This window comes from Nanorana parkeri, unplaced genomic scaffold (genome assembly GCF_000935625.1).
Source record: "Nanorana parkeri isolate BGI_ZX_2015 unplaced genomic scaffold, ASM93562v1 scaffold305, whole genome shotgun sequence".
In the NCBI taxonomy this organism is placed as follows: domain Eukaryota; kingdom Metazoa; phylum Chordata; class Amphibia; order Anura; family Dicroglossidae; genus Nanorana; species Nanorana parkeri.
In genome coordinates this window covers 713140-724110 of record NW_017306573.1, presented here as the reverse complement: position 1 = coordinate 724110, position 10971 = coordinate 713140, and the positions used below count along the sequence as shown (strand labels likewise).

Below are 10971 nucleotides of genomic sequence, written 5' to 3'. Positions count from 1 at the left end.
GAAATTGAAAAAAATAAAACCCAAAATATTATTATGAACAATTGTTATATTGGTGATTTATTTCAAAGCGGTTAGTTATTCAGCGTCGAAACTCCTTTAAGTGTAAGTGGCCTTTTTGTTGTGGCCCTCGTCCTCCACGGGAAGGGGCATGAAGACCAGACACTTTGCCTGACGAAAGGGGTCCTGTGAGGCTCTGAAACGTTGCATTCACATGTCATGCTAAAGGCATACGAATAAAGATGGCATTCTGAGGCAGAATGGTGTGCCGACAACTTATCTTCTAGACTGTATACTGTGGCGCAGGGGCGTAACTAGAAATCACAGGGCCCCATAGCAAAATTTTGTATGGGGCCCCGTGATTGCTAGTTGTGCCACTTGCAGAGCCCACCTTAGAGTGACCCTGCAGAGCCCACCATAGACTCTCTATAGTGGGCTTTGCAGGGTCTCAGATGGGCTGCACACCTCTTACCTGTCAGCGCTGTCCGCCTCCATGGTCGCCAGGCCCCGCCTCCTCTTCCATCCCTGGGCCCCGCCTGCTATCAACGGGCCCCACCTCCGCTTCCATCACTGGCCCCAACTGCTCTTAGGTCGCTGGCAAGTGATGTAAAAGGAGGCGGGGTTGCTCTAAGGCCCTCCTCCACTGCGAACGCCGGTGTAACCGGCCTCTTCTGCCGTAGCTGCTGGCTGTCACTGACACAGCCACTGCGGAGCTGTGTCAGTGACAGCCAGCACCCTGAAATGCCATAGCAGCCCACACGGCAGCAGAGGGATGCCCTGGCCGGGCCCCATAGCGGCCGCCTGGGTCGCTATGTCGATTGTTACCCCACTGCTGTGGCGCCATCCACCAGTTGCTCCAGCACCCATTGGATTCTGGGGTACATCGGTACGGTGTGCAAAGGGGATATTACAAAGAGATGAAGACCAAACAGACTCTCCACTCTGGTGCCTTCATAAGGTGAATGAAGACGGTGGCCATTCTGTTGTAGTTCAGATTTCCTCATGAAAGGGACACAGATGAAACACAAAGCAGCCAGATTCCAGGTGAGGGTTCACATTGTCAATACGTTAGTTGAAGAGGCAATTTTGTTGTAGTCCATTGAATAAGACAGGTGAGTCTCCAATGCTTTTACATGACTATAGATCCCACAAGCCTCAGTTGACCTCTCTATAGTTCCTGTTATTTGAGATTAGAGGTTTCTAAAAGCTGAGGTATTGACTCATTTTTTTTTTTATTACTTTCAGCTCTGACATTTAGAAATGATGTATAAATTACATTTACACCAATTATAAAGCAATAGGTCATATCTGGTGCTAACTGGAGGGAACTGAGCCATATCTGGTGCCAAGCACAGAACACTAGGTCATGACTGGCGCTATCTAGAGATCACAGCCATATCTAGGTCCAAGCATAGAACACCGAGTCGTATATGGTGCCAACTAGAGAGCACTGAGTCATGTATTGGGCATTTACATATATTTAAAAAAAAAAGCTTTCACAAAAAAAAAAAAAGTTTTAATTCTTGGGTGTCCATTTATGGTGAATTTTTTATCGTCCTACGGCCATATAGGGTGAGCTACAACAAAATGGCCGCTACACGTACTGCCCACTATTGTATAAGCGCTGGCTGCTGCGGACTCCAACAAAATGGCCGCCAGTTACGCATAACAAGAAAAACATCTCTTTGCTGCGAGCTACAGCAAAATGGTCGCTATAGTATAGACGCTGGCTGCTGTGGACTACAAGAAAATGGCCGCCGGTGGAGACCTGCCGCCTGCTTCCATGATTGCAGACGCAGCGGCGGCCATGTTGGGTGTGGGCAGTTTGGCGTGGAAATTCCGGAGAGGAAGTGGGCAAGCCATAGAGAGGAAGTGGGCTGCAATTCCTTTGTATTCAGTATAGAGGGGTGCTGAGAGGAAGGTGAGTGTGCTCTCTGGGTGGACCCCAATGTTCTGCTGTATAATAGGGAGGGTGGAGGAGGGGAAGACTCATATAAAACCTGGAAATGTTCTATTTATGTCCAGGGCTGTGTTATCAATCTGTGACATCAAAGAGGACTGGTCACCATGGCACTCATGCAGGAATGTCTCTGTGTCATGGCTGTGCAGGCTTACCTATCAAAGATTGATACCTGCCCTGTATTAATATGCCTTTCCCTGATCCGACTCTTCAGCCAGAGTGTCGGGTGGGGGTCCAGGGGCCGCCTGCAGCCGATTGGCCGACGCCCTTTTGCCCAGTTGACCTCACATGCTGCCTTCCAGCTCATTAGTCTGTCTAACCGTAGGAAATAACAGAGCCCCGTGGTTGGGACGGAGGTATAAGGCTAGGTGGTCCTCATGCTTGTCCTTCCTGCGTGGGCTCAGGAACTGGGAGATGACCATCAAGCTGGCGGCTGTTGAGGTTCTGAAGCTCCCGGCAGTTCATCATTTAAATACCTGATCAATGGTTGTGAGCCGGGGAACCCACACGGTTTGAAGACGGTAGATGGGTGTTCCTGGCTGGGAGGAAATCAGAACCACAGCACATTGGCGTCGTGGTTAGCACTTCTGCATTGCAGCACGCAGGGTCCCCGGTTCAAATCCCGGTCAGGACACTATTTGCATGGAGTTTGCATGTTCTTCCTGTGCTTGCGTAGGTTCCCCGGTTTCCTCCCGCACTCCAAAGACATACCGGAAGGTTAATTGGCTCCTCTCCAAAATTATCCCTGTATGTGAGATGGTGACCTCAGATTGTAAGGTCCTTGAGCATGGCCAGGAGAAGGTTGAGTATCTTCCTAGTAAGGACCACAGCAGACCATCCAGGATGGGCAGTCTTCTTTGCAACTAAACCAAACCTTGTTGAGGTTGTCTATTTGAGGATGAGAACTGAGGCAGGTCAGGGTCCAAGAGGGACATTTCCGAAATAAGCTCTTCTGATGATGATGATGAGTACTTCCCTGTAGATACCCTAAAAAGCAGTGCCCAGATCAAGCCTTGATTGATCACTCTGACCCTACAAGAAGCCCTCTGTTGGCAGTGAGCTCTGCGATTTACGTAGGTGGTCGGTGGCATTGGGCTTCAGGTGGAGCCTGGTACACCTAGAAAGTTCTGGCCGTCTCTACAATGAACGTTCCTAGGAGGTCATACGGCCTATAGAAAATGCTTTACCTAAAATGCTCAGAGCTGTATCTGGCGGCCCTTTCCAATACGTCAGGATGAACCTGATGTTTGTTCATTGCTTCCCTATGGTAGAGATTCATTTACATGTTTTCTGCTTTTATTCACCATCAGGGCTGCTGGGACCTCATCATAGTCCTTTATCTACCAGGGGCCGAGTCCTCTTCTTTACTGTTCTGCTGAGGATGGACAAGGAGAGGATCAAGATCACTGAGAGGATCCTAAACCTCACCTTGGAGATCGTCTGCCTGCTGACCGGAGAGGTGAGGAGGATTGTGGGAGGTCACATGACATCACTCTTATCTCTATTCATAAAACACAGACCTGACCGGAGAGGTGAGGAGGATTCTGGGAGGTTACATGACATCACTCTTATCTCTATTCATAAAACACAGACCTGACCGGAGAGGTGAGGAGGATTCTGGGAGGTCACATGACATCACTCTTATTCATAAAACACAGACCTGACCGGAGAGGTGAGGAGGATTCTTGGAGGTCACGTGACATCACTCTTCTATTAATAAAACACAGACCTGACCGAGGGGGTGAGGAGGATTCTGGGAGGTCACATGACATCACTCTTAATAAAACACGGACCTGACCGGGGAGGTGAGGAGGATTCTGGGAGGTCAAATGACATCACTCTTAATAAAACACAGACCTGACCGGGGAGGTGAGGAGGATTCTGGGAGGTCACATGACTGTGTTGCTTTTTCATTCCAGAGTTTGCCTCCTGTGAAGTCCGGTGATAATGTGACCATCAAGGTGCCCCCACTGCATTCGTTGATACCTGAGAGAAAGGACAAGAAGATCCTAGAAGTCACCCAGAAGATCATCGAGCTGCTGACAGGAGAGGTGAGCGGTGCCGGGAATTCTGGGACATGATCCAGGAACAGACAAGGGATGTGTCTGGATGGTGACTGTATCATTGTGTGTGTCAGGTGCCTATAAGGTGTCAGGATGTCTCTATCTATCTCTCCATGGAGGAGTGGGAGTATCTAGAGGGACACAAGGATCTCTACAAGGAAGCCATAACGGAGGACCAGAGGAATGAGGACACCATGAAATGGAGACCAGGGAGATGTTCCAGCCCTCTCAATACATTGAACTACACACAGGAAGATCACAACTATGCCCAACATTACGAGGTAGGAGGCTCCTAGGAACCGAATGGTATAGCTGCCATTTAAAAAAAAAAACATTTGTCTAGTTAGAAATATGGAATTCTAATCCTGTAATTTTATGATAATATTTAGAACGGAACCCTGGAAAATGTTGAAATTAAAGAGGAGAAAGAGGATGAGATGGTGATCATGGTGAAGGTGAAAGAGGAGGAGATTCCTATAGAGATCGGTGTAGGTGAGTAACAAACACCAAATCCAGGAAAGTCCCAGATTCTCCTTGTTCAGTCCTACAACAATGTCTTCTTTGCCACCGGTGTGGAAAGTATTTGGAGGGGATCAGGAGCCATCAGCCTTAACTCTTAAGGCTCATCAGCCAAACTTGTGCTTACAGGATCAGAAAACCTTGTGAGAACTTCCTTCAGCTTTCATGTTCTTGTGGTTTCCATGCTGGAAGCTTTGGTCCCACTGCGGTTGTTATGACCAGTTCCTCTCGGAAATCATAGTTTATAGACACTGATGATTTGCCTGGCTGAAGTCAGGTCCAGTCTTCCACTGGTCAAGACATCAGTCATGAATTGGAGGTCCTCCTTCAAGAAGTCTCAGGTAGCTCAGCGACACAGTAATATCCGTATGGACATTGAGTTTTGAAGTGAGCTCCAGCAGTAGTTAGGAGACTCTGTAGAAGACCCATGAGAGGTCCTCCTAAAGCAAGTCTCAGTAGCTCAGCGACACAGGAACATATTTATGGACATTGTGTCATGAAGTGTGCTCCAGCAGTAGTTAGGAGACTCTGTAGAAGAAGACCCTCGAGAGGTCCTCCTAAAGCAAGTCTCAGTAGCTCAGTGACACTGGAACATCTTTATGGACATTGTGTCTTGAAGTGTGCTCCAGCAGTAGTTAGGAGGCTCTGTAGAAGAAGACCCTCGAGAGGTCCTCCTAAAGCAAGTCTCAGTAGCTCAGTGACACTGGAACATCTTTATGGACATTGTGTCTTGAAGTGTGCTCCAGCAGTAGTTAGGAGACTGTAGAAGAGAATCCATGAGAGGTCTTCCTAAAGCAAGTCTCAGGTAGCTCAGCAACACAGGAACATCTTTATGGACATTGTGTCTTGAAGTGTGCTCCAGCAGTAGTTAGGAGGCTCTGTAGAAGAAGACCCTCGAGAGGTCCTCCTAAAGCAAGTCTCAGTAGCTCAGTGACACTGGAACATCTTTATGGACATTGCGTTTTGAAGTGAGCTCCAGCAGTAGTTAGGACGCTCTGTAGAAGACCCATGAGAGGTCCTCCTAAAGCAAGTCTCAGTAGTTCAATGACACTGGAACATCTTTATGGACATTGTGTCTTGAAGTGTGCTCCAGCAGTAGTTAGGAGACTGTAGAAGAGAACCCATGAGAGGTCCTCCTAAAGAAAGTCTCAGTAGCTCAGCGACACAGGAACATCTTTATGGACAACAGTAGTTAGGAGGCTCAGTAGAAGACCCATGAGGAGAGCAACCATTGATAGACCAGTGCTAAGCCTAAAGAGGCACTTTTTATTTGAAGTATACGGATGCTTCCAGAGGTCTCCTCGCTTAGCGGAGTCCTCCAGCTAGCTGTTGCCCTTCTACCAACAATGTTACCTACTGAGTTGTGACAAAGTTGATGTTCTTCAGTCCAATATGTCACTTAGATTAATATTAACCCCAAATAAATATGGAATTCTGGAGCCAGTATGTCCAATCCAGGAGCCAGCTGGACCGTTTTTAGGACAACCTAGAGGAAACCTCAAACGTTGGGCGCCAGCTGTAATTTGTAAGGAGCATTGTCTACCTGGCTTCTGGCATTTGTTCCTTAGCCTCTCTTCAAGTTGAACTTGTTTTTGGAAAAGTCTTTTAGAAAGACCTAGTCATGTACATGATATGCCGTATCAGACTAATAGTATGCCAACCTACCAGAAATGGGCTGACGTCCAGGAACATCCATAGGGATATTCTTGAGATGTCTTGAAGGAGGACCACCAATTCCGAGCCTTTGGTGCACCCAAATCCCAAGCAATCTTGTCAGCCCCGTGCAGTTCTCCTGTGCCGAACTATGGAACATCTCCTCATCTCCATAACTTAAAGGAGGGGGGGGTGTTCGAGGGGTAAACATAGGTAAATGTGCATGCACTGCTAGGTATGCAATGGAGCCCCATCTCTACAGATGTCTCGCAACCAAACGTGAAAATGTCTTCTCTTCCTGGCAGATGGACGCGAGTTGAACAGATCCCCGGATTCTCACACTCTATCCCCACATGGTGATGACGATAATATGATGCCAGGTTTCCAGAAAGGAAATGCCTATGCCCGAAATATCCATACAGGACATTACAGTGTGCCAAGTGCCCCCTCTGGTTTTGACGGATCTTTTAGATTACATGGTATCCACCAGGGAGTGTACAGTGAGGATAGAAGAGCCAGTTCTTCTACTGGCATCCATCCAGAACGCTACGGAGCAGACAGGTTGGTTGACCTGTCTAATTCTGAGGGGTATTATCCCGGTAGATCACATACCATGACACCAGATTTGCACCTAGCTGCCCATAGGTCACCAGATCCCTCCAGTTCAGAGGGACCGTTGCCCAATAAGCCCCGTGCGCCGAAATTTCAGTGCCCGGAGTGCGGGAAGTGTTTACCCCAGAAAGCTCAACTCGTGGAACATTTAAAATCCCACAAGGTGGACAAGCCGTATTCCTGCTCTGCTTGTGGGAAGTGTTTCACGGGCCAAGCCAACCTTAACCGCCACAAGAGTGTCCACACTGGGGAGCTACCTTTCATCTGCCCTGAGTGCGGCAAGAGCTACGGGACTGTGTCGTGCCTCAATGAGCACCGCAAAACCCACAGCGACAAGAGGCCATTCCCATGTGCTGAGTGCGGGAAAAGCTTCCCCACAAGCTCTGCCCTCCTTCAGCACCAAGATGCTCACACTAACGATGGGCCCTTTTTTTGTCCCGAGTGCGGGAAGAGTTACAAGCGGAGGTGGGAGCTCCTTAAACATCAGAAGGTTCACACTGGAGAGAAGCCATTCTCGTGTTCAGAGTGTGGCAAAAGCTTTGTCTGGAAGTTTGCGCTGACCACCCACCTGAGACGGGTTCACTCTGCGGAGGGAACGTTCCTGTGCACCATATGCGGGAAGCTTTACCCATGCCGGGCACGGCTTGTGGAGCATCAGAAGATCCACTTGGGAGAAAAGCCCTATTCCTGCTCAGAATGTGACATGCCATTCTCCACCCGGTCGGAGCTGGTGAACCACCAGAGGACCCACACCGGCGACAAGTCCTACCAGTGCTCGGAGTGCGGCAAGTCTTTCACGTGGACGTTCCAGCTACGGACCCACCAGCGCATTCACACGGGAGAAAAACCCTTCTCCTGCTCCGACTGCGGCAAGAGCTTCACCTTGATGGCTCTGCTCCGCAGACACCAGAAGCACCACACAGGCGACAAGCCCTACTCCTGCTCAGAGTGCGGCAAGCGGTTCATCACCCGGGCCGAGCTCATCGTCCACGAGAGGGTCCACCGGGGTGAGAAGCCTTTCCCGTGCCCGCAGTGCGGCAAGTGCTTCACCCAGCGCTCGCAGCTCCAGACCCACCAGCGCATTCATACGGACGAGAAGCCGTATCCATGCCCCGTGTGCGGGAGGTGTTTCGGGCGCAAGTCCCATCTGGACAAACACAAGAGAACTCACGATCGCTAAGATGCGGCATTTTTGTTGTTTTTTTTAAACTCAGAGATTGTTTTATTCATGCAATAAATGCGTAATAAAGTTTTAACCCAAACTCAGCGTCTTGCTGTTCTCTACATCTAAACGCGGCGCCTAATCTTTGATAAGAACGGTTGGCAGCCTGCAACTAGAGCTTCAATTTGTATCTAGGCCCCTCCCCCACCCTTAAAGGAAAGGTTCTCATGGAGCCCAACAGTATGCAGAAGGGATCCTGTACCAGGTTACCCATCAACCCCAAGGGCTGGCTCATTGGTTCCCATCCTTCCCCAGTACACCGAATTCCATCAAAGAAAGCCACACCTCCATCACATTTTGTTTCAACTTCAAAAAACTTTATTACCACTTGTACAAATATGAAGCAAACTGAACCGCCGGACACTGCTCCCAAATTTCCCCCCAAATGAGGCATAGTCATCGAGCTCCATCTACGAGTAAGCCTAATTTGGAGTCATAGAGCTCCATCTACGAGTAAGCCTAATTTGGAGTCATAGAGGTCCATCTATGAGTAAGCCTCATTTGGAGTCATAGAGGTCTATCTATGAGTAAGCCTCATTGGAGTCACATAGGTCCATCTATGAGTAAGCCTCATTTTAGGTCACAGAGGTCCATCTATGACTAAGCCTCATTTGGGGTCACAGAGGTCCATCTATGAGTAAGCCTCATTTGGGGTCATAGAGGATCCTTCAATGAGTAAGCCTAATTTGGGGTCATAGAGGTTCATCTATGAGTAAGCCTCATTTAGGGTCATAGAGGTCCATCTATGAGTAAGCCTCATTTGGGGTCAGAGGTCCATCTATGAGTAAGCCTCGTTTGGGGTCAGAGGTCCATCTACGAGTAAGCCTCATTTGGGGTCATAGAGGTCCATCTATGAGTAGGCCTCATTTGGAGGTCCATCTATGAGCCTCATTTGGGGTCACAGAGGTCCATCTATGAGTAAGCCTCATTTGGGGTCACAGAGGTCCATCCATGAGTAAGCCTCATTTGGGGTCATAGAGGTCCATCTATGAGTAAGCCTCATTTGGGGTCATAGAGGTCCATCTATGAGTAAGCCTCATTTGGAGTCATAGAGGTTCATCTATGAGTAAGCCACATTTGGGGTCATAGAGGTCCATCTATGAGTAAGCATCATTTGGGGTCAGAGGTCCATCTACTAGTAAGCCTCATTTGGGGTCATAGAGGTCCATCTATGAGTAGGCCTCATTTGGAGTTATACAGGTCCATCTATGAGCCTCATTTGGGGTCACAGAGGTCCATCTATGAGTAAGCCTCATTTGGGGTGACAGAGGTCCATCCATGAGTAAGCCTCATTTGGGGTCACAGAGGTCCATCTATGAGTAAGCCTCATTTGGAGTCATAGAGGTCCATCTATGAGTAAGCCTCATTTGGAGTCATAGAGGTCCATCTATGAGTAAGCCCCATTAGGAGTCATAGAGGTCCATCTATGAGTAAGCCTCATTTGGAGTCATAGAGGTCCATCTATGAGTAAGCCTCATTTGGGGTCATAGGGGTCCATCTATGAGTAAGCCTCATTTGGAGTAATAGAGGTCCATCTATGAGTAAGCCTCATTTGGAATTGCAAAACAATACCGGCGCCTTCAAATCCAAAAAGAGCCCAGCAGTAAAATACAGCAAACACGATGGAGGCAGCTCCCACAGATTAGATGGACCACCAGTCTATGAGAAAAGGAACATAAGAGAGCGCCTCCATAGTGTAAAAATGTTATTTAATAGTAAAAACACGCAGCTCTAAGGCTGTGCTTACAACAGTTCGGTAGAATAAAAACCAGTAGAATAGGGTGAGGGGACGGAACACCTGGCAGGGAGAATCTGGAGCGAAGTAAAACACCAGTAACCTCGATCCCTGTATTGATAAATGGTTTACGTGTTTCTGGGGCACGCCCACTAGTGATGCTGAGACTCTATAATTGAAAGAACTGAGATCCAATGAACGAAAGGGGCGGGGCCAGGGAGAGTCAGGCTGGGGAGAAGGAAAGGGCTAGTCGATGCTGAACATCCTCCAGCCAGGAAAATGAGGCGGGCTCCGTCTGACCTGCTGCTGCTTCTAATACACTTTGTGAGAAGCTCGCAGTGTGCAGTGACATCAGAGGAAGCCATTTCAGTCCAGGAGAGGAGCCAGTACAACTGTGCAAGACTGAAGGGGAGGCCGGAGGTCAGATAGAAGACTGAAGAGAAGGACGGAGGTCAGATAGAAGACTGAAGGGAAGGCCGGAGGTCAGATAGAAGACTGAAGGGAAGGACGGAGGTCAGATAGAAGACTGAAGGGAAGGACGGAGGTCAGATAGAAGACTGAAGGGAAGGAGGTCAGATAGAAGACTGAAGGGAAGGAGGTCAGATAGAAGACTGAAGGGGAGGGCAGAGGTCAGATAGAAGACTGAAGGGGAGCACGGAGGTCAGATATGAGACTGAAGCGGAGGACGAAGGTCAGATAGAAGACTGAAGGGAAGGACGGAGGTCAGATAGAAGACTGAAGGGGAGGACGGAGGTCAGATAGAATACTGAAGTGAAGGACGGAGGTCAGATAGAAGACTGAAGGGAAGGACGGAGGTCAGATAAAAGACTGAAGGGAAGGACGGAGGTAACACCCAGTTCAGCTGGGCCATATTACCCATAAGTCACTGGAGACCAAAGGAATTGGGATGGGAGGGGCAACAAAAAAATACCACATTTCCTGTTTATTTTATCCTTCACTGGCCCTCCTCCGGATACAGGAAGTGGTTTACAAGCTGCTTAGAGGAGTCACATGGATCTACGCAGCTCAAGTCGTCGCCACAGGAGCTCTGACTACACCTAAGAGCTTTGGTTGTAATCTGCACAGTTATGGGGAGGAGCCTGTATGCAGCACCGTTTCTGTGTGCCTAGAAGCCAATGGGAGCCGAATCAGGTTCAAAGATTCAACTTCATTATCAGTAGTAGAACCAGATCACCGGTGAGGGATGAGC

At 48.7% G+C, this 10971-nt stretch overlaps 4 protein-coding genes and 1 long non-coding RNA gene across 5 annotated transcripts in view; 4 read left to right on the top strand and 1 right to left on the bottom strand.

Annotated features, from left to right (window-relative positions):
* Window positions 1-8066, top strand: part of LOC108788106 (zinc finger protein 501-like) — a 10253-nt gene extending 2187 nt beyond the window's left edge. The window contains exons 2-3 of the mRNA XM_018557839.1: window positions 7287-7381; window positions 7457-8066. Of these exons, the coding sequence (XP_018413341.1) occupies window positions 7287-7381; window positions 7457-7984 (623 nt within the window). The 3' untranslated portion in view covers window positions 7985-8066. The remainder of the gene's footprint in view (window positions 1-7286; window positions 7382-7456) is intronic.
* Window positions 1-10971, top strand: part of LOC108788099 (zinc finger protein 62 homolog) — a 949422-nt gene that overhangs the window by 622571 nt on the left and 315880 nt on the right. The window lies entirely within an intron of this gene.
* Window positions 1-10971, bottom strand: part of LOC108788075 — a 150109-nt gene that overhangs the window by 137409 nt on the left and 1729 nt on the right. The gene's annotated exons all lie outside the window — the stretch shown is intronic.
* On the top strand, window positions 1784-3977 carry LOC108788114. Its single transcript, XR_001941308.1, has 3 exons — window positions 1784-1918; window positions 3305-3416; window positions 3877-3977. It is a non-coding gene; the product is annotated as an uncharacterized LOC108788114 (long non-coding RNA).
* LOC108788102 (zinc finger protein OZF-like) overlaps window positions 10094-10971 on the top strand; it is a 32419-nt gene continuing 31541 nt past the window's right edge. The window contains exon 1 of the mRNA XM_018557836.1: window positions 10094-10099. The gene's annotated coding sequence lies outside the window, so the exon portion shown is untranslated. The remainder of the gene's footprint in view (window positions 10100-10971) is intronic.